Source organism: Equus przewalskii, chromosome 18, assembly GCF_037783145.1.
Source record: "Equus przewalskii isolate Varuska chromosome 18, EquPr2, whole genome shotgun sequence".
NCBI classification, from domain to species: Eukaryota; Metazoa; Chordata; class Mammalia; order Perissodactyla; family Equidae; genus Equus; species Equus przewalskii.
This window is the reverse complement of record NC_091848.1, coordinates 20,403,859-20,428,062: the sequence shown is the minus strand read 5'-3', so window position 1 is coordinate 20,428,062 and position 24,204 is coordinate 20,403,859. Positions and strand designations below refer to the sequence as shown.

Sequence of the window (24,204 nt, the reverse complement as noted above, 5' to 3'; positions counted from 1 at the left end):
CCAGTTTCCCAAAGTCTCTAGAAAGTTTGGCTATTTCCATTCTCCAGGGACCAGTTACTAGGGGAGTGGCTGCAAGGAAGGCGGGAGGAAGGTTCACGGTGCCCATATTTGATAATACTGTAGCATCTTTCCAAAGGCACCCAGCCTACTAGTCAATCAAGGAGCTCTGGGGGTGCCAACTAACTCCCGTCTGTAACCATGACTATCTAGGATGATGGCTTGATTCAGATCTCTGCTTGCTAAACTTGGAGTTGACAAGGTTGGAATATGATATCTTAGTGGAATGTCCACTGCTTATGTTCCTGGGAACTCTGTGATAAACCATAGCCAGAGTGATCTGTGAATTATCCATTCTCTAAGATCTGCTAATCGCGTTTGGACTGCTGCCTAATATCATAACCCCACCAGCTTTGCTCCTGGCAGTGAATTACTGCCACCAGGGGTGTCCACCCGGGATTCCTCCAGCCCCACAGAGATCAGAAAGCCCACTTCCTGGGCAACTCCTGTCAGTGGCATTCAGAGCCAGTTGGAATGATTAGTTAATTGCCTTTGAAAGATTGTGTGCCCCATTGGAGACATATTTGATAGATCAAATTCAGAGTTTCTGCCTCTTGAGTCCCTTCCTCTATGCTATGCCAAGGGATTCCTAGCCCCTTGTTGTCATGTAGCATGAGCCAACATTTGGTCCAGGCTTGTGCTAGGCAACCCAAGTTTGTATTAGGATCATGCCCATGCTAATAAAGAATGTCTGCTGAGTAAATTCATATTGATCAGTTTGACCCGATCTAAAATCGTATTTTGCCCTCCTTGGTCAAACGTCCTCAGTATCCATTCCCGCTGACATTGCCCCATTTTGTAGAATTTGCTGATTCCTGTGACAACTTTGAGTATAAATGCTGAACTCTCCACCCCACTTCTGCAGTTGACTCTTGGAGACGACATTGATTTATCATGGAAAATCATTATCAGTAGAAAACACTGACAGGTTGACAATGGGAAAAATGCTAATTTGCTGCTGAAAGGGAGTATGGCTTCCTTAGAGAAGGAAAGAGTGCGGGGAGAAGTTCAGAAGGGTTTCAGAACTTGGGATTGTCCAAGTCCCCTGCCTACTCCCAGACTTCTCGATTTCAATTATGGGGCTCCTACTCTCTTCTGATGCGTGCCATAACTCGGACATAAAAGTAAGTGAGATAGCATTTTCAGCAATAGGATTTGATTTTTGAGGATCTCATTCTGCAGCAGCAAGCAGGAAGTCATTATTTTCTCATGATCACATAAATACTCTGAGATTCATTCTATTCCTTGAAGACTTTAAAGATCTGAGCATGTCCATCCCTTGTAACAAATTATCCAACGTCTCTTAAAACAGAGCCCTGACATTTCCCACACCCTGGGGTCTAGGATAGCCACCTTGCCCCAGAGCTTTATGGCTCCGGGCATACAGTCCCAGACAACACGAGTGCTAACTTGATTGATCTATTTCACCAACGAGTACTACGGTCTGCTATTTTTTATCTTGAAATCTGAATGGAAATCTAGCTGCCTTCTATACAATTTTGAACTGAAAAGCAATTCCAAATACCACCCCCCACCACCACCAACTCCACATCCCTCAGGATATGCTGCTTGCAACGTATTCTCTGCTATGGAAAAGGTTAGAGTTCTTCTTTCGTAAGCAATGGACACTAGCTCTGATCAACATAAGCAAAAGGACAGGATGTCTTGGAAAAGTAAATTGTGACTCCCAGTACTGAAGGATGGGCTGAACTATCAGAAACTAAAGCACCAAGGATCACAGTAGCGGCCACTTATACATCTTCTTTCTAGATGCTGCCACCGGTTGATGCAACAGTAATTTCATTCCATCCATGTGTGTCTCTGTTCAAGATCCAGGCTTCTGGGAAAGAGTCTATTGGGTAGAGCCCCCGAATGTGCCCATGCCTCTGATTGGGGAGGGGCCCTTCTGCCAAAAAAGGATGCTGATCAGACAATAAATAAATAAATACTATACTCACCTTGCAACATTATTACAAGGATATAAAATGTTTGTAAAGCACTTAGCAGAGTTCCCTGGACCTGCTAACTATTTTTGTTATTTCTATCATTATCCACAAATCTGACCCCTTTCTTCCTTGCTAGGGGAGTGACAGCAGGTTACCGTGGGGAACTGCCTTCCTCCATACATATCTGTAACCAAATTGGTCTACTCAATACTCACTGATCATTTCATGAACATTCATGCTTTTATACTTTTGCTCAAGATGAACCCAAGCTGGAAGATTCTCCATCATTCATTCTTTTTTTCTAAATCCTGTTTGCCCCACATTTTTCAGAAAGTCCACCACATACATTTACTACCTCTGTCACTCATTAGATACTAAAATGTCTTTTTTAATCTTTTATTTATGCACTCTGTCTCCTTAACCAGATTGAAAGTCTCTTGAGGGCAGAGACAACCATAATACACCTTTGTATCCCCAAGCCTGAGTCATGCTTCTACATATAGAAGTTGCTCAAAAAAAATGTTTGGTATTTTTCACAGAAATAAATCAAACAATCCTAAAATTTGTAGAGAACCACAAAAGATGCCAAGGAGCCAAAGAAATCTTGAGAAAGAAGAACAAAGCTAGAGGCATCACATTCCCTGATTTCAAACTTTACTACAAAGCTATAGTAATTAAAACAGTATGATGTTGGCATAAAAACAGACACACAGGTCAATGGAACAGAATAGAGAGCCCAGAAATAAACTACCACATATACAGTCAAATAATATTTGACAAGGGAGCCAGAAACATTCAACGAGAAAAGGATAGTCCCTTCAATAAATAGTATTGGGGAAACTGGACAGCCACATGCCAAAGAATGAAACTGGAACACTATCTTACACCATACACAAAAAATCAACCCAAAATGAATTAAAGACTTGAACATAAGACCAGAAACCATAAAATTCCTGTAAGAAAACATAGGCAGTGCACTCCTTGATATCAGTCTTAGTGTTGATTTTTTGGATTTGACACCAAAAGCAAAGGCAACAAAAGCAAAAATAAACAAGTGGGACTACATCAAACTAAAAAGCTTCTACACAGCAAAGGGAAACATAAACAAAATGGAAAGACAACCTACTGAATGGGAGAAAATATTTGCAAATCACATATATGATAAGGGGTTAATATCCAAAATATGCAAAGAACACATACAACTCAATAGTAAAAAACTAACAATCCAATTAAAAAACAGGCAGAGGATCTGAACAGACATTTTTCCAAAGAAGATATACAATTGGCCAACAAGTATGTGAAAAGATGCTCAACATCACTAGTCATCAGGGAACGGCAAATCAAAACCACAGTTTGACATCACCTCACACCTGTTAGAATGGCTAGTATCAAAAAGACAAGAAATAAGTGTTGATGAGGCTCTGGAGAAAAGGGGACTCTTGTGCACTGTTGGAGGGATTGTAAATTGGCGCAGCTGTTATGGAAAACAGTGTGGAATTTCCTTAAAAAGTTAAAAATAGAGCTACCATATGATCTAGCAATTCCACTTCTGGGTATTTATCCAAAGGGAACAAAAGCACTAACTCAAAAAGATATCTGAACTCCCTTGTTCATTCTAGCATTATTTACCATAACCAAGACATGGAAGCAACCCAAATGTCCATCTATGGAAAAATGAATAAAGAAAAAAAATATATATATGTATACACACACACACACACACAGTGGAATATTATTTAATCATGAAAAAAGGAAACCTTGCCATTTGTGGCAACATGGATGGACCTTGAGAGCATTATGCTAAGTGAAATAAGTCAGATGGAGAAAGGCAAATAACATATGATCTCACTTATATGTGGGATCCAAAAGAAAAACCAAATGAACTCATGGATACAGAGAACAGATTGGTGGTTGCAGAGGTGGGGCGTCGGAGGTGGGTGAAATGAGTGAAGGTGGTCAAAAGGTACAAATTTCCAGTTATAAAATAAATAAATTTTGGGGACGTAATGTATGCATGGTGACTATAGTTAATAATACGGTATTCTATATTTGAAAGTTGCCAAGAGAGTAGATCTTAAAAGTTCTCATCACAAGAGAAAAAAAAATTGTAACTATTTTTGTGGTGATGGATGTTAACTAGAGTTATTGTGGTAGTCATTTTGCAATATATGCAAATATCAAATCCTTATGTTGTATGCCTGAAACTAATAGAATGTTATATGTCAGTTGTATCTCAATTAAAAAAAAAGGTTTTTAAGAGTGTTTATGGCTGTGAAAAGATTGCTAATTGATTTCCCATATCCATCTCCCCTTCTCCTCTAGAAAAAAAAAATTAGGTAATGTGACCAGTTGGAAAACTAAATTTTCCAACTTCGCATCTAGGTGCATCTAGTATGTTCTAGACATTAAGGTGTAAGCAGACAGTGTTATGCCTTTCTGATGCTTGGCATCTGGATCTAATGCCTGGAGTTCCAGCAGCCATCTGGACCATCACTTGATACTGAGGTTGGAATCCAGGTGTGGCAGAGCATAGAAATGCAAAGATAAGGGGTCCCTGATGATTTCTTAGAGCTGCATACTAATTGGCACTGGGATATCCACTTCTGGATGGTCTTCATAAAAGAAAAATAAATTTCTATCTCGTTTAAGTCAGCTTTTTTGAAAGACGTGGTCAGTGGGGGGTGCTCTGTTACAAGTAGCTGAATACAATTTCTAAACGATACTACTACCATTAGAAAATATAGATGAATTTTTAAAACTTTTTATCACTTAGTACTTAGTACCATGTAACTAGGTACTCTTCATTTTTAGCACTCATAAGAAGAGCTCTTAAAAGCTTTTATGACCTCATGACTTACATAATAGGCTGAATCATAACCCCCCAAAAGACATTCACATCCTCATTCCTGGAACCTGTGAATATTATCTTACATGGCAAGAAATGTCTGTGCTTGGCATGCGTGATTAAATTAAGGATCTTGAGATGGGGAGACTATCCTAGATTATCTGGTGGGCACTAAATGTAATCATAAATGCCCTTACAAGAGACAGGCAGAATGAGATTTGACATGCACAAAAGAAGAGGAAATGGCAGTGTGACCATATAGACAGAGATTGGAGTAATGTGGCCACAAGCCAAAGAACGCTGGCAGCCACCAGAAGCTGAAAGAGGCATAAATGAATCCTCTCCTGGAGCCCCTGGAGGAGGCATGGCCCTGCCAACACCTTGATTTCAGCTCAGTTGTACTGATTTCAGACTTGGTTTCCAGAACTGTGAAAGAATAAATTTTTGCCATTTTAAGCCATCAAGTTTGTGGTAATTTCTTACAGCAGCCATAGAAAACTAACACAATTTGAATTACCTTTCTTCTTCTCTTCTAATGAGGAACTATACTTTCTTCTATAAACCACCTGTTACCTTCTCAACTCCTACCTCTCAACATCTCTTACCTGACACATCAAAGATGCCCGAAATCTATTTGGTAAGCGTGTGAGTCCACGCATTTTCCCTTTGCCTACCTAAGATGCAATATTCCACAAACAATATACACAATTAGTCATCAACTGCCTGACACAGATAAAAACTAGCATACTAGGGGAATGCACAAAATAAATTTAAAGGGCAGACTGTTTTTGCAAGAATCGAGTACCTAGAAAGTTTGTCATTGAAAAGAATGCGACACTGCAGGTGGGTTGGAGCAGGCAAGGTCTTTGGGTGTCCTCCTTACAGGCAGTGGAGAGTCACTGGAAGCTGTTGAGCAGGAAAGTGACATATATGAAAGGGCCCTTTGAGGAAGGTGAGGCTGGTGGTAGTGTGTGGCATAGGCTGCATGGGGACGGCTGCCAGGAGAAAGAGCCTGCAGGGGGATATTGCAAGAGTATATGCAGCCAGAAATGACCAAACCAGGGAGAGGTCAGTGGAAATCACGTCTGTGAGGGAATTTGTAGGACAGGACATTGATTTGGGAGATGAAAGTCCGGTGTTCTACTCCTAGAACTATCCAGCTCTACTTCCTATTATATCATCTGAGAGAATTAATTAACTGCTCCACACTTTGGTCTCTTTATGTGTGAAATGTTAAGAAGATAAAAAAAAAAAATACTTTCTATGGATGAAAAAATCACATAAGAGCTGCACTTTCCCTCTTTCTTCTCATTTTCATTGCCTCCTGTGTTTTTTTTTTCAAACTCAGACATCTCCTAAACCCTCCTGAAATGATAACATGACAAGAGACCGCACTAGGAGAAAACTCCAAAGTCTGTGAGGAAGTCAAGATGTGCTGATGGAACAGTGTCACTCATTCTCAGTTGTGTTGTGTTATTTCCAGTGTCACTTTGACAGCCCCATCAAATGGAAGTAGTTTGCAAGAACAGTTTAAATACATGAATATTTCTCAAGAAAAATTTGTCCTATGAAACTAAGACGAGAAAAAGAAGGTATAGGACAATAAAAGGAAGACGAGGAGAAGGGAAAGGGACAGGAGAAGAGAGGGAGAAAAATAGAAGAGTGATAACTTATTGCGGTTCTACTATACCAGGGTCTACACTATCTCATTTAATCCCCACAACCCTAAAGGTAGGGCCTATTATTATCCCCATTTTACAGATGAGGAAATCAAGACTACACAAAGTCAAACAACACACCCAAGTTCACATAGCTGGGAGATGACAGAACTGGAATCCAAGGCCCTAATGCCTGCCCTCAAGAAGCTTATAGTTTTGTAAAAAGGCAAAAGGTAACTATGTGACACAAATGAAGAAACAACACAAGACAGCGTGGACTCAAGGTCCATGTGATATATTACATTACTTGTTCAAACATATTCATTCCTGTCCTGCCCTTCCCATGCTTACCCGTGGGCGGGGTATTATCTTCAAAGGCTGTTCCATCAATCTAGATTCCTAGAAGAAGACACATGGTACCAGCAGAACCGAGCAGATCCAAAGCTAACCTTCAGCCCTTAAAACCAAGACATAGTTTTTCAGTATTGTGAACCACGGCAGAAACTGGCTAATACAGACCTAAATGTGCAATACTGACACAGGCAGTCAGGATTCCTGCTAAACTTTGTTCCTTTTTCTGTTATTGCCCAGACAAAAGAAGTATCCCCTTGCTTCCTATCTTTGAAAAGTACAGCCAAAATTAATTCTTGGAACTGAACATTCATTACCTCAAATAGAAATGACCCTTAAATTTTTCTACCATAGTAGTTCTAACAACAGAAATAATATAAAAACATTGAGACAAAACAAAGTTACAAGGAATAAAGCACACAAATCATCCAAAATTCTTTCACTCAGAATTACCACTATTAATAATAGGTGAATATCACTCCAGATATCTCTCTCTATATGTCTGTAGATGAAAAGGTGGATGGATGGATGGCTAGTCAGAAATAATTTTATAAAAAGAGGAACACGTGATACTTGAAGAAAGTTTGGCTTTTCCACCTTGTAAGTGATCTGATTTTTCTGGCTAGAAATTTCCCTTACTTCCATTTTAATTTTTAGTGTTATCAACTGTAGTCATCATGTTACACATTAGATGTTCAGATTATAATTGAAAGCTTGTACTCTTTAACAACCTCTCCCTATTTCCTCCATTTTTAAGCTTAAAATGCAATCATTGAACCAAGACATGTCTTAGTGGCTGTTGTTCCATTTTTTCCTAGAACAGAGTAAGCCCTTTTAATCCTCAGATTAGGCTCTTCCTTTATTTCTTGGAAATTTCCATTCTTACATCTCCACTGAGGGATTTCAGTGCTTCTCCTACCTCAAATTGGACCGACGTAGCATTGTGCCAAAGGCGGGCTTCCCAAGAGGCTCGCTCCCTTCTTCAGGGAAGTGGGCTATTAGTGCCAGTGTCTCTGGGCTCTTCAACACCTCTCTGTATATTTCTACTGCAGCATGCCCCCTACCCATCCCTCCCTCTCCCTTCCCTCTTCCAAAACATTTGACCTCCAGTGGCTAGAAACGAAATGATACTCATGTCTAACTTCAGCTTTCTCTTTTTCCCTCCCTCTCTCTTTCTCCCCTCAGCCTCCTCCTCTCTTTCTCCTTCCTTCCCTTCATCCCTCCAAGAATCTAAAGTTTTGCTTTTCTTGCTTGTTTGGTCAGGACATCCCTCACCTTCAAGGCAGCATTAATCCCTCCCTTTCTCTAGAGTTGCAAGGATGACACGGTTCCAGGAGTACCAGATTTGTAATGTGGAACCTTTAAGAATCCACTTCCCTTCCCCAGGCATTCCTGTAAGTGTGATGTCGTCTTCAGATCTCCCATCCTCTTTAGGTCAATGCCAGTGTACTGATGTGACGTCCAGAGAAGACACAGCAGCCTGGAAATCCACCTTCTTAAAACTCATCTAACTTTGGGAAGATTATCCAAAATGTTTTACTAGGGGAACAGAAAATGTGGTCTCCAAGCGAACACAGTGGATCTATGCTTCCATCTAGGTCTAGAGAAAGGATCTAGTGCTGATGGGCAAGAACACAGTGAAATGCAAAACCATCGAAAGGCACCCAGAAAACAGTGCCACTCAGGAGAAACTCTGGCCTCATATCCAGGGTAAAGTAGACTTCATGTTTTCCACGAAGGACTCCTTGAAATTGGAGACATGCTGCTTGCCAAACAGGTGCCAGCTACTGCCTTTGTTGATGCCATAGCTCCATGCAAAGTCACACAGTCAGCCCAGAGCACTGGTCTGGATGTGGGAAGACTTCCGTCTTTCAGCCTTGGGCATCACCACCAAGGTCTTAGGGACACCACTGAGAGATGTGCCCCTGACTTAAACTGGAGACAAAGTGGACTACAGCAAAGCCATATTGCTGAACATGTTGAGAATCTTCACCTTCTCCTTCAGCTTGATCACCCAGCAGGTGTCTGACAAAGGCAGCATCTACCACCCAAAATGCTTGACATTCTTGCTTGCTATAGGGAACCCATAATGCTGTCAAAGTTTGTCTGTGGATTCGTATTCTGTTATGAATGGGTACAAGTGGGACCTGACTGTGCCTGTGGAGATCAATTCCATCTTTAAAATGCTTTTGGACTGGCAATGGTTGGCAGAGGCAAAGACAAAGGTAATAAAAAGCTCACAGTAAAAAAAATAGTTAAGCGTGCAAGAAAACAAGGCACAATGAGTGAGAACAGCGGAAACAACCAATACACGAAAACATATCTGCAAGATTTCAGATATTTAAATTCTGAAATACAGAATATAAAATAACTATGATTACCATGTTCAAAGAAATGAAAGGCAAATTTTTAAATACCTGCAGAGAACAGAAGACTACTTTCTGCAGAAATTTCTTTTGTTGGCATTAATCATCTTTTATTGCAATTCGATGAGGACATCAAACAATTTATAGAATCAAATTGCAACATCTGGAATGCTGAGCAAAGGTACAAGGTATGTGCTGAATGAGAAATGGTGTGTTGAGAATTACACTTTTCACAAGACCTTGGGGGTGCTGAAAGAAACTGTCACAAAATCCTACTGTCACGCTGACAAGAGACTTGAAGATTTTAAGACTGCCGGGCTTGGAAAAATTGACGGCCTCTTACGCCGCCAATGGGAGTGTGAATTGTATATTTCAAGAGGGAAATTTTGAAACATGCGACAAAAGCCTGAGAACATTCACTCTGGCCAAAATTTCCCTTCTGGGAGTTTATCTTAAAGAACCAACTAAGAATGCGTGGAAAGATTTAGTTATGAAATTATGAAATTAGAAACAATATAAATATTCGCAAATAGGGGATTGTTAAATTATATCCAAGGGAAAAGGGGAGAGCACTGGGCGCTCAAGCAGGTGCCAAATGAAAGTCACTTTACAACATACCGAGGCTTAGTCCTGTCACTTCCTCCCCAAGACTGGTGTACTTTTATTTATTTATTTTTAAGTCCTTTTGAAAATCTGGCATGACTTTTATTAGGTGTAACCTTAAGCTACTGACTTTAACCTTTCTGAGCCTCAGTTTTCTTATTTAAGTGATGAGGATAGTAAAATCTAACCTGAAGCATTATTGTGAAAAATAAATAGGATAAAATATACAAATTGCTTAATTAGTGCTTGGCTCTTATTGGACTCAATAAATGGTAGCTACTTTTAATCTATTAAAAAAGCAATATAGGGGCTGGCCCAGTGGCGCAGCAGTTAAGTGTGCACCTTCCACTTTGGCGGCCCAGAGTTTGCCGGTTCGGATCCTGGGTGTGGACATGGCACCGCTTGGCAAGCCATGCTGTGGTAGGCGTCCCACACATAAAGTAGAAGAAGATGGGCACGGATATTAGCTCAGGGCCAGTCTTCCTCAGCAAAAAGAGGAGGACTGGCAGCAGTTAGCTCAGGGCTAATCTTCCTAAAAAAAAAAAAAAAAGCGATATAAAACACAACAAAATAACATCACAGAATGTTGGGTATATGAGAGGGAAAATAATTCCTCTACCTTAAGTCAAATATTTTATCTTATTTGTTTCACTTTTAGATTTTGTTCACATTTGCAATTATGGTGTGCATGTACTTATGTTTTATACATTACTTATTTATTATTTCAAATTTGAAAGTAATTTCAAAGTTGCATAATAAAAATAGTTCAAGGAACATCCACATACTATTTACCCAGATTATCTATAAACCTTTTACTTCATTTGTTTGTTATTTGCTCTCGCTCCTGTGTGTGTATGTGTGTGTGTGTATAATATGCATACATATACATCCACACACAGATAGATATATACATATACCATATATATACTTATTGTATTAGTATTAATGTTAGTACATATTGTATTAGTCTACTAGGGCCACCATAACACAGTATACACCTGGGTAGCTTAACCAACAGAAATTTATTTCCTCCCAGTTCTGGAGGCCAGAAGTCCAAGATGGAGGTGCCAGCAGGGTTGTTATCTTCTGAGGCCTCTCTCCTTGGCTTGTGGGTGGCCATCTTCTCCCTGTGTCTTCACATGGTCTTCCCTCTGTACAAGTCTGGTCCTAATCACTCCTTCTTAAAAGACCAGTCATATTGAATTGGGGCCCCCTCAGTGCCTCATTTTAGGTTAGTCACCTCTTTAAAGACCCTGTCTCTAAATGCAGTCATATTCTGAGGTACTGGGGGTTAGGACTTAAATATGTGAATTTTGGAGTGACACAATTCCACCCATAACACACATGTATACATACGGATATAAATATATATCAAGAGAGAGATACACACACATATATACATATACACACATATATGTGAATGTATAGACACACCTATATGTATCTGCACACACATCTATGCATATAAGTGATATTTTTTCTGAACCATTTGACAGTAAGTCACTTACATCATATCACATACATCACCTTTATCCCTAAATATCTCTTTCTCCCCTAAATATGTCTGTCTCCTAAAGATAGGGATATTCTCTTGCATAACCACAGTGCATTATGGACTTCTTCCATTCATGCTGATATAATACTGATCCACCTTCCGTACTCCAGTTTTGTCAGTCCATCTACTATCGTGCTTTATAACATTTTCCCCTCCTCTTCAGTGCAGTGTCAGGTACTGCACTTAGTTGCATGTGTCTTTATCCTATTTTTATATGGAAGATTTCCACAGCCTTTCTTTGCCTTTTACAATATTCACATTTTTAATAAATACAGTTCAGCTTTTTTTTAAAATGGAATGTTTACCATTTTTCGTTCTTCTGGTGGTTCCTTGTGACTGGATTGAATTAGACTGGGGTTATGCATTCTTGGTTGGCATACCGCAAAGGTCATGTTTTTCTCAAAGTATATCCATATGTCCCTCGTGTATGGTGTTAACTTTCGTGTGTGATGTTAATTTTGATCACCAAGCCAAGTCAGTTGCTTGACTTCTCCACTGTACAATTACTGTTTAGTGTACCTTTATTTTTGTATGCTGCTACTTTCACTTAGCATTATAGAAGACCAGCAGAGACTGCTGGTTTTCCCTCAATATCCCTTCTCCAAAATTTTTGCTGGACACATTTCTTGAAGGTGGGTATGGTCATGTGACTACATCCTGTCCAGTGATGCAGGAACAGAAGTGACATGTGATTTCCAGGCCTATGTTTTAGAGGGAACGAGCATGCCTCCCTTTTCTGTTTCCCTCTCTCCATTGGCTGGAATTTAGTCATGATAGCAAGAGCTAGGTCAGCCATCTTGGACCATGCAGTGGAAGCTGCATGTAGAGAATGGCAGTGGTAAGACAGAAGGAGCCTAGGATCCTGAGAATTTCCTGGAGGAGAGCCCCCATACCAGCTGAGACTTTTACAAAGAGAGAGAAATAAACTTCCCACTTGTGATATATTTTGGATTTCTGCAATAACGTCCTTACCTCTATTTTAAATAACATAGGCATTTCCCCTCTTTGCTACATAGTTTTCATAATTATTTTTAATGGCTACGTAATATTCCATCAAGTGATATGCTAATAATTAACAAACGATTCTCCTGTTAAGTACATATTGTTTCTGTTTTTTCATTATTATATATGATGTTATGAGCAAGAGTTTAATGTATACAGCTTTTTCATTTTTTGTGGATTGTTTCCTTAAGATAAATTCCTAGATATGTGATTATTAGGTTAAAAATAGAAAAGAGATAATGACTCTAGGGAGGTTCTCCTCAAACGTTCTCCAAAAAAGAACTTCTCTGTGGTTGGATTCTGAGGGGAAATGCTGAGTAACCTATGCTTTTAGATAATTAACTAAATATCATGCTAAGTAATATGCTTTAGCAATTAATAGATAATATGAAAAACAAATAAAAATGTGATTTAAGGGCCAGCCCGGTAGCACAGCAGTTAAGTTCGCATGTTCTGCTTCCACAGCCTGGCTTTCGCCAGTTCAGATCCCGGGTGTGGACATGGCACCACTTGGCAAGCCATGCTGTGGCAAGCATCCCACATATAAAGTAGAGGAAGATGGGCACAGATGTTAGTACAGGGCCAGGCTTCCTCAGCAAAAAGAGGAGGATTGGGGCAGATCTTAGCTCAGGGCTAATCTTCCTCAAAAAAAAAAAAAAAAATGTGATTTAAGGCAAATTATAATTGACACTTTAGAGGATGTTTATTTCCATGTTTTCCAATGTCAAGAGTATTGCCATCTTAATGAAATATACAAAAACTTTCCAAAATGTGGGCATGCACTTGGAGGATATGAGATAATACATCACATCATGACAAAATTATTGCATTTTCAATTCTCCATTTGATTATATGAAAGACTGTCTCCATTTGGTAGTATGTTTTTAACACCACTAATCTTTTTAAATTCTCCCTTTTTAACAAAGAGAGAGCCAGGCCTTAGGCTCAGAGCCTTGGGAAGGCAACGGAACGGAGGTAGAATAAAATACACAGTTATATTTGTGATTACATTTTAATTATGACAAGGGACTAATTTTCTATTTATAGTTATGATGTAACACTTCTTTTTAAAAATTTAAAGAAAATATTAAGGATATATATGTGGAGGCAAAAATAGAGACAGTTGAAATCGAGAAGGACTGAAATTTGAGAAACGGTGACATAAGGAAAGAGACTGAGCCCAGGGAACTTATTGCTAACTCCTCGTCATCTCCAGCAAAATGCACTTTCTAGGAAGAACAGTACAGTTAATTTCTATTGTAAGAATTTGTTACTTTTGACTTTTTCCATGATTTGGAAGTGGTTTAACAAACATTGCCCATTGGCTGTAGTCTACCCATAATTCCATTACTCTATGAGTCAACAGGCCTGAAGCAGAGGTATTATAAAATATTTAAGAATTTTCTTGAAAAAGGAGGGGATCAGTTTAATCTTTAGTTAGCAAAAAGAAGTCTTCATTTATCACCTGTTATTTACCAGTGTAGCAGGCACTTTACATAATTTTCCCAGTAATCTTCACAACAGTACCGTCAGATGAAGAGCATAATCTCCATTTTAGAGATATGGCTTAAAGAAGTGAAGGAACTTCTCAATATGAGATAGAAGGGAAGATTAAACACAAAGTTCCTAGTGTAACGTCTGGCACATGTAGCAGATACTAAATAGATGGTAGTCATTATTATTGTTAAAGTGGTTGGCAAGCTCAGAATTTAGCCCGAGGTCTGCTCAATTCAAGCCCATACCTTTTTGTAACACCTGCTGGGCCCTGTAGAACTGCAGAAAAATAAAAGACAATTTAGAGATAATTCAAAACAGTGTTAAATCCATGTGCAATTCACTCAACAGATCTTTCCTATTATGTCCCAGATGCTGTGAAATGAGCCTACAGTCCATGTACCTTTAGGCGGCTTGGAATCCCACAGGTTGCTACAGTGCTGTTATTCCGTCAAACCCAATGCATCATAATTTCCGATTTAATGTCTATCGTCTGTGCTAAAGAGTAAACTCTTTGGAGGAAACACGTCTACTGTGATGACCACTTTATCCCCAGTATGTATCATCATCATCAATATAAAAGCTTAAGTATTTGAATTAGAAAAAGTTTACATGAAAATCAGTATAAACATATATGTTAACTTTATTAACATTTCCCTCCAAGAAACACTTCCAGACTTTAAAAAAAATAAACTCTCCATTTTATATACATGATCCCAGTTATTTTAAAAAAGAAAAAAAGCCTGCAGGAAATTTCTCAAATTTCTTTATGGGTAGGTGGGATTATCAGTACTTCTTGTAACATTTTCCGTATTTTCTATGTTGGTTTTTTTTTACATTTATAATAGTAGGAGAAAATAAAGTAACATCTACTAATGCCAAAAACAACTTGTAAAGTCCAAAAAAAGTGAACATAAATGTACAAAGATAGAGCATCATTTATTATCACCACTCACAAGACATGGATGCTTCCATTCTCCTTATCCGTCTCCTACAAACTGAATGGTTGGTGTAAGCAGGGGCTTGAAGGACAGCACGCCCTTCTCCCAAATTCTTGGGCAGAATTACAAGGTAATTAGATGGCATACGGAATCCCCAGAACAAAATCTGGGAGTAGCTGGGCGAGGCCGCCCTCTTGAGGGGATGTAAGAAAATGCAACCACCTCAAACAATCTTGGGGCCCGTAAGGCAAAAGGTCACTCAGAAGGTATCCGCTGAATGAGTGGCCTCTGATTTTTAGCTTCGTTTGTTTGTTTAGATGGCAAAAACAGTTTCTCTATTTGGCCTTGAGTTTAGTAAACTGGAGAGCCACTAACCTAAGTCTTAGGAGACCTGGGTTCATTTTTACTTTCATGAAGAACATAAGAACACACTTCTTAAAGCAGTACTGCACTGATGAGCTGGTAGAGGTTTGAGAATAATGAATTTTTGAAGCTGAAGGCCATTTTTGAAGTTGAATCATAAACGTTTATTTTTGCAAATATTGAATATGTGTTTAAAATCTCTGAGCCTCAATTTCTCATCTGCAAAACAGAGTAATAGTACCTCAGAAGGTCATTTTGAAAAGAATCTGAAAAAACGCAGTTATTTAACACAGTGCTCAGCGACAGTAAATGCTTTCATAAATGAGAGACATCATTTTAGCTTTTACTCACATTTCATAATCTTTGCACTAATCATTTTACTCTGTTGAACACCTCCTCCAGTGTTTCCAAAAAAGAACTCTAAGGAATCTTAGAGATTCCATCTAAGAAAAACGCACGTGTGTGCGTGTGTCTAAAAAGAACAATATATGGTTAAGACACAACACTATAAAGTGAGATATGTTCACTGAAAAATTGCTTATTAAGCTGTTAATGTTTTATATAGTTGGTTCAGTATTTGTGTAATTTAAAATCCTGAGTTGCCCGTGGTCAATCCAGATCCAATACAGGTAAGTGTAAAAACTACTATACTCTCTGAGACTTCACATAATTAGACTTCTCTAACTTCATTTGTCAGATAAATAAAACATGAACCCTTCAAAGTTACCTCTTTAGGAGTTCACAAATTCCTATTTTTCAAATTATATTTTAAATCTGTTTAAAAAGAGGACGCTGAAACCTCCAAATAAAAAGGCTTAATCCGCCTTTCACGATGTCTGTCAAATCATCATGACGTATACCTCAAACATCTTACAACTGTGTCAACTGTACCTCAACGAAGCTGAAGAAAACCCACCGAAATCACACACACACACAAAGCCTAAATTTGAACTAACATTGAGAAACAGAGCAATGGAAGAGATTTATTCATCACACAGACCAAAACTACAGAATATATTTATTAATTTATTTTCCCCTAAAGAGAATATACTTTGAATTTGGAGAAATAAAAGATTAGTTGTCGGGAGCTGCTTTTGGAGAATGATCGATAAGCGCCTTATCAATGGTCGGATACTGATACCAGGGACCATCACCTCTCGCACGCATTAATTTTCGTACTTCCAGCTCCTTTAACCTGTAACAAATGGAATAGCAATATTGTGATTCCAGCATTTCCAATTATAAGTTTAATGAATTATCTCCATAAAGAATAATGACTAGAGAGTCTTTTGCTTTTATGTAAACTGTAATGTCCCTCCAGAGATCCATGTGTACACATATATTGGATATACTCCTATAAGCAAAATTTGGTTTTTACTTTTATTATCTTGCTTATGTAGTTAGCCATCAAATATCATTTTTAATCACTAAAACATCACTTGAACTGATGATCGATTGTCTCCTTCTGTCTCTGCCCTTTATCTGGACAGATCACTTTCACCTGAATAGTGGTAAGGCACTTCTGTCTTCCTGCCTTTTAGATGTTAGGACAGTGTTATTTACAGAAGGCCTACCATTAGGGCTATAGTGCTAGGAATTAAAAAATGAACAGGGCTTCTTGGAAGAGCTCACATTCCCTGTCTATACTGGCTGCCCATCACCATTAGGACAGAAAACCTGCCGAGAGCAGGAATGACACCTTCCTCACCAGCCACCAGCATCACACGGTGCCTGGTCAACATCATAAAGACAATCAATATTTGTAAAGAAAAATCAGGATTAAGAAAACCATTCTGCAACTCTAAGATCCACTTACTTCTCCTCATCCTTCTTCACAAACTGAAGAATCTTTATTCTATGAAGATATTGTTCCTTCTTCCACATCCAAGCCTTTGCGCAAACTACCACACATTCCTAAAATAGTCCCTCTCCATCAAACTTTTTATTTTCCATTTTTATAGACTACATATTAACTTGTTCATATGACTGGAAATTTACCACAGTTAAAGAATTCACTTACTAACCTTAACCAGTTCACTAATCCTATCTATGAGAGATTACATACCTTTGTGATTGTGTATCTAACATTATATACTTTTGTGATTGTGCATTTTTTTTGAGGATTAAATGCCATCCTTTCTCTTTTCTACCCTTTAGAATGTAATTATCTAAAATGCAACTAATTAATGTATTCATCAAAGGGGACTGGTTAAATAAATTAGGGTTCACCCATATAATGGACTACTATGCACTTGTTAAAAAGAATGAGGAAAATCTATGTATAATAACATGGAAGGAGAGGATAAGATACACTGGTAGGTTAAAAAAGCAAGGGATAAAGTGAGTATGTGTAGCATCTTCCTGTTTCATTTAAAAACAGAAAGTGATCATTTGCGACTATGTCTATGTATATAAGCAGAGTGTTAAAACATCTGGATGACCAAAAAGAGTAGTTATCTCTGGGGCAGTCACTTATGAGAGATAATTCCTTTCTATTTTATATCTTTCTTTTATGCTTCAGTTTTCCAAATACCTAAACATACACTTTTTTAAAACTGTAGGGGCTGGCCCCATGGCCGAGTGGTTAAGTTTGCACACTCCACTTTGGAGGCCCAGGGTTTCATTGGTTCAGATTGTGGGCGCGGACATGGCACCACTTGTCAGGCCGCACTGAGGTGGCGTCCCATATGCCACAACTGGAGGGACCTACAATTAAGATACACAACCATGTATGGGGGGATTTGGGGAGATGAAAGCAGGAAAAAAAAAAAAAGAAAAAAAGAAGATCAGCAACAGTTGTTAGCTCAGGTGCCAATCTTTAAAAAAAATAATGAAAACTGTAGGCACTCCCCATTCCATACTCACACTGGCATCTTTCCTTTGTGGGTAGCAGTCAGGGTTTTGTTAGGGGTTTTACTCTGTTTTGTTTCGAAACTGTTTAGGATCTCTATGTCTAAGGAATTCTGGGATCTGGTCTCTTAATTGGAGCTCAAAAGCATGTGTCCAAAGTTGAAAACAGTCCAAAGTTACTAAGTACGAGCCGTGTCGCTGTCCCAGGCTCTGAAATACTTAGTGATGGCTCTGGATGGTGACTCTACATACATGTCATTACACATCCAGAAAACAAGCCAACCAAACATTCTTTAATCATTTAAATATTGTTCAATATCATAGCAATTTTTATAAACTACAAAGTTTAAAACAGAATGAATTGTTTTGTGGTAGTCTGGGGCCAAGAGCAGAGGATGGGAATTGACGGGAAGGGACAGGAAAGAGGCTCAGGAGGTGACTGAAATGACCTTGACTGTGCCGGTTACACAGAGAGAGAGTTTTGTCAAAAACCCACTGAACTTAATGAGTACATTGACTGTATGTAAACCTCACTCCAAACACCAAAATAAATCTCAGAATCAAATTTAAAAGTAGAAAAAGAAACAGGAGGGAACAATTTAAAAAGGTAATTTTGGACTTAGATATTTACTTCTTTAATTACTATCAGAGACCTATGCACGACACAAAATCTCCGAGGCTAAAGAAAAGGACTGACAAACCTGACAATAATGAAATGAGTAAACACATACAAAGCAACCAAAGCACGGGTGCACAGCAAGTGCTCACAAACATACAAGCTACTACTACACATCTGTCATCTGAAACATGAGAACACTTGTGTTAGGAAAAATTCTGCAACACAACAAATGACAAGCTGAGAAAACATATCTGCGACAAAACCAAAAAGGGCTATTTTAATTAATGTACAAATTAGTAGAAAAATGGGCAATTCACAGAAAAAGAAATATAACCAATAGATATATAAAAAAATATTCAACTTTACAAAAAAATACAAAGTTGAAATGAGGTAACATATTTCAACTATCTTATCAGCAAAAATGTTTAAGTTTGATAAATTCCATTACTGGGAAAGCTATGGAGAAATTCTGATGTTTTGGTGACAGAAAAGACAACTGGCCCACCTTTTTGGAGAAGAGTTTGGAAATATCTATCTTTTAATTTTTTTTTTAATTTAAAGTCATTCTATTTATTTATTTAAATTTTGTGTGTCTGACTTGGTACAAGTTTTATTGGTTACAAATGGGCAATAGCACACGGTTATTTTTTTTTTTAACTGAAGTAACCTTGGTTTATAACATTATATAAATTTTTCGCAATATCCATCTAAAATGTAAAATATATAACATTTGGCTTATCAGTGCCACTGCTAAGAATTTAGACTCCAGATATGTTGAATAAACAAGCAAAAATATTTGTATGAGGCTATTCACCACAGCACTATGTATAATATCAAAAAACTTGGAAACAACCTAAGTACCAACAACAGGAGACTGATTAAAAAATTAAGCCACATCCATCCAGGGAAATATATGATGCAGACATTAAAAAGAATGAGTTACATCCTATTATAGAAAGGTCACCAAGATATCTTTAAGTGAAATGAAGACAAGGCGCAGAGCAGCATTTCTAAGAGTACTCCATTTGCGGTAATATATTTTTTAAATGATAGATAAAACATATTTTTTAATGCATAAAATCTTTTCTAGGGACAAATATAAGAAATCCTTAAATAGTGGTCTAAGGATGAGACCTCTAAGGATGAGACTGGGTGTAGGAGGAAGAGAAATTCGGCAGGGAGGAGAAAGGAGAGGGCTGCCTTGCACTTGAAAGACTAGGATGTTTTTAAAAAGAATTCCTTTCAATCTGACAGTTATTATCTCCTAATAGTGTCCTAGTCTCCAGCTCATAATCTCCACTCTGCACAGGCTAATTCTCTCCCCATCTTCATCCTTTTACATAGAGCATCCTATAGCGTTGAAATAGTTTATTTTTCTTGCGGTTTGCAACCATAGGAAAGGGTTTTCTTCCCTGCCCTCCCCCTCTGTTTTTTTTTACCGTAAGTCAGCCTTTTCAGCTTCAATCTGAAGGATAGCCAATGTTTTTTCATAATTCTTTTCAGGACTATCAAAGAAAGTTCGGGCAATCCACCTTGATATAGGATGCTACAAGAGAAAATTTGTTTAAAATTAGTTTCTGAACAGTACTTTGCTATTCCAGTTTACTATTCTTTAACATGACCATCTCAGGTAAACCAATCATACTTACAATGTGCCAACTTCTGTATATATATTTTAAACAATTTTAATCCATTAGGTGGATGCTATTTTTGTCCCCGTTTTATAGATGAGCAAATTGCACAGCTACATGATTACTATGTGGCAGCATCTGGACTCAAACCAGGTCTGTGTGAGTTGAAAATCTGTGCTCTTTCCCATTACACTACACTGAGTATCTTTAGTGGCAGATTTAGGAGCCAAACTCAGGGTTTGGTGATCCAAAAATGGAGCTCTTTCTACTGGTTAGCAAAGATAAACTAATTGTATGGCATACCCTAAGATTTAATAATGAAGTATTTCTTTCCTAAAATACAATTCATTTAGATAAGAAAACATGACAGGACGCACTCTAATCCACGTCCTCTCACTACAGCACTTGTAAAGACAAGGAACAGAATTAACTTTGGGCTTTAGCAGCAGTGACAGTGCGGTAAAACGACTTAACAGTTCAGCTCTGGAGTGGAGATTGCCCGGTTCAAATACCAGCCCTGCCTCTTGGACAGGTCACTTTAGCCTCAGTTTCCTCATCTCTAAAGTGGGAATAATAATAGTACCTTTTACTGAAATGAGATAATCTTTGCAAAACTTATCATAGTGCCTGCTACGCAGTAGGTGCTCAGCAAATGAGAGCCGCCATCAGTACTGGTAGAATCTTTCCTATGGCATTGAACTTATGATAAATTCTGACTGTTATTCTGCTAGCTTGGGGACACATCGCAGAATCTTTCCTTAAAAAACCATAAAGCTTAAGGTCATAAAACTATGAAGAAAATTACCAAAAGAAGTTGCTTGTAAAAAGTGAGCACAAAGTGTAACATCTACTTGATATCAAAAATTGAATATAAAACTATATCATAATTGCTAAATTAAGACATTAACCAGTACATTGACAAGACACCTAACAGAGAGTAACTTTCAATGACCTATACCAACCTTGAAATATTCCCAGTGTTCTGGGATATAGCCTTCTGGAATTTCTGCTAACTCAGCTTCACCTAATAAGAGAAAATAGTGATGTTCAACTTTAGTATCAGGAGTTTCTAAGATTAATCCTTCACTATTTAGGTAAGAAATCAACCTCATGTGGTTTTTAAAGGACCTTTTGTTTGTACCAATGAAGTTATCTAATATTCTAAATTCACTTCAATCTGGTTGAAAGTCAATTAATTCATTAGATATCTGTTAGATGTTTTCTTTGTGTAAGGCATTGTCTATAGGCATTATATGCGTTTCCCATTTTATTTTTATGTATCAAGGTATAATAAAGAACATATTAAAAAAAGACATTATTCCTTCTGGCTTTCCCTATACCTACTAGACAAAACATTTTAATAGTCAAGCTGTGAGAAATATTTTGAGCAGAACTTCCCATGAAAATCTAATGTTTACTGTCATTCCCAATTCTATTCTTTTTTAGAAGATTATAATTCTAAATGTTCCAGGATGGATAAAAAAATTCTTCCATCTCTTAGGCTCTCTTCCACTTCTATCTCTTTCTATTTTCCTTATTAAGACTCGTCAAGCTGGTTTTGGCAAATGAGGAGGAGGAAAACAAGGCTTTCTGAAGCCTTTGATGTGGCCTCTATAGAGTTGGTGACCAAAAAGGTTTTTGGAGGAAAAAAAAATGTTAAAAAAAACCCACAACATTGCAGATTAAGATTTGGTTATTTTAAAATAAATTCCCATGTTTATGTTTATTTTATTATTTAAAGAACTTTTCCTTATAATATCCATAATTTTTTTTTAATTAATGTGCATAGGTTTTAAAAATTTACCAATTTGGTTGGTGGGGGGAGGTACTTACCAATGAATACATTTATCAGAGTTATGCCAATTGCTACTGGAATCCCAGTCAACAAAATGTAAAATCTCTGTTAAGATTAGAAAAAACAAGTTTCATATAACCATTTTCTAACTCTTTCCACACTGTCAAATTGTCCTTATTACATGATTTCCTTACATTTCTTGTAAAATAAACTTGCCAAATTAGAGATGTAGTATCAAATTATTTCTGTGATTTTCTTTTGCTCTTGTTTTTAGATGCCTATATTTAGCACCAGAAATGAAAGAAAAAAGTAAGGATTAATTGTACAGTACAATACAATATATATTTAAGTGATTCTCCATTTTTTGGTTAAAGCAATGTAATAAAAGTTAGAACTTTGTGTATTAAGAAGAAAAGTATAAAAAGAAATTAGGATGATTTCAACCACTGTATAGAGTTTGAGTTGGTCATGACAAGAAAAGTGGGAGCTCAAGCCAGGGGATGAAGGGGGCAGTAACCCCAAGAGTGGGCAAGAAAAGGTCTAGAGGGCAGCCAGTGCTCCAATGGCGGGTGAGAGCTTTAGGCGCAGCGGCAGACAGTCCAGACAATCTTCCCCGCTCCAAGCCTCTACTTTTCCTCATAGAGCCTTAAGATACAAATACATGGTCAGTACCCTGCTTCAGTCTCTGAAATCAATGTTCCTGAACTACATAGAAATAAAAAAATCACATCCCAAATAATCGAGTTCCTTAAAGAAATCTTTCAATGAGTTCTCTGGTAATTTAAGGAATATTTTAGTAATACAAATAAGTATCCCCAAATGAATCCGTTTTCCAAGTTTTATAATTTATTTATTTTTTTGCTGGGAACACAGATTATATTTCAAAACTCCATAATCTTGAGAAGAAAGAAATGACTCAATTTTTATCTCCAATATACATGAATCCTTTTGTTGAAAAAGGAAAAGTTCACTAATTTAAAAAGAAATTCGGTAACAAATCAGACCTTACTACACAAACTCAGCATCTTTTCAGAAAAGAAATATGAATTTACAAAATAAAATCTTTTATAAAAGATGTTTTCTAAATAGGCAAAAAAAAAAAAAAAATCCTATTAGTATGTAAAGAGTTTAGTTCTACCAAATTTTTAACTCACCATTAAATTCAAAAAACGCCTGTCATAGAATCCAGAAGGTTTGATGATAAACAGTCTTTTCCCATGGCCTCCACTGTGTCGCACAGGAGCTGGAAATATTAAATTACCCTATTATATATAAGGTTCATATGGGTATACTGTTATATTCTGAGATAAAATCAGATTATAAGAAAACATACAGGCATAAATATTTAATACGAATTAAGATAAAAAATGCATGCTTCTCTGAGTTCTAACAGCAGGGCAGATAAGGCATCTTTAAACGGATTGATGTACTGTTCTAAACTGTAGCTCCCCTCATCAATATTCATTGCTAAAGAAATATCTAAGTAATTGTTTGAATTTGTTTCAGCAGCAGGCAGGAAGGTCAGATACTCTGGGCCGGCTACTTATCTTTGTGTACCTCTATCATAAATATTTGCTAATGCTGCAAAAGAAATTTAATTTAAATTATGCCATTTCATATGAGGCAATATACATTAGGGACTTGCTGCAAAATGGCTGGAAAGATATTTATTCAACATTATCTGCAGCAAGAATTTGAACCTGTTCAAAAGTAAACACTAACACATGTAGGCAAAATCCCCTTGTGAGCCATTTCTGATTGTGAACGTCCTCCTCTTCAAACCCTCCCCCAGACAGTATTTAGCCAAGCTTCGATGGAGACAAACTGAGGCAAAATTTCACTCCTGGATCTTCTTTCTACACAAGTTCCCTCTCTTGGAAGTCTGGAAGGATCGCTACAGGCACTCCAAGCCCTTTCTGCTGGAAGCAGGAAAGGATCTAACAGATACTGAGAAACTGAGGGTCACTATGTTCCTGCTGTGTAATGGCATTCAAGGAAATTTTTGCATGTGAGTCACTGCAATTTAAAAAACTACTTTACCATTAAAGGAATTTCAGTCAAAACACAGATCAGGAAGATTTGTGTCCTTTATTCAAATGAAGCTTAAATGTCTGGAATGCTCTCCCCT

The 24,204-nt window shown here is 37.7% G+C and overlaps 1 protein-coding gene and 1 pseudogene across 1 annotated transcript in view; one reads left to right on the top strand and one right to left on the bottom strand.

Annotated features, from left to right (window-relative positions):
- The first annotated feature begins 8,176 nt into the window (after positions 1–8,176).
- Positions 8,177–8,947, top strand: LOC139077072 (large ribosomal subunit protein uL10 pseudogene; annotated as a pseudogene).
- A 7,235-nt stretch (positions 8,948–16,182) lies between these two features.
- Positions 16,183–24,204, bottom strand: part of NDUFB5 (NADH:ubiquinone oxidoreductase subunit B5) — a 14,611-nt gene continuing 6,589 nt past the window's right edge. The window contains exons 2-6 of the mRNA XM_008520737.2: positions 23,231–23,319; positions 22,115–22,181; positions 21,244–21,305; positions 20,090–20,196; positions 16,183–16,376 (exon numbers count right to left, since the gene is read on the bottom strand). Of these exons, the coding sequence (XP_008518959.1) occupies positions 16,256–16,376; positions 20,090–20,196; positions 21,244–21,305; positions 22,115–22,181; positions 23,231–23,319 (446 nt within the window). The 3' untranslated portion in view covers positions 16,183–16,255. The remainder of the gene's footprint in view (positions 16,377–20,089; positions 20,197–21,243; positions 21,306–22,114; positions 22,182–23,230; positions 23,320–24,204) is intronic.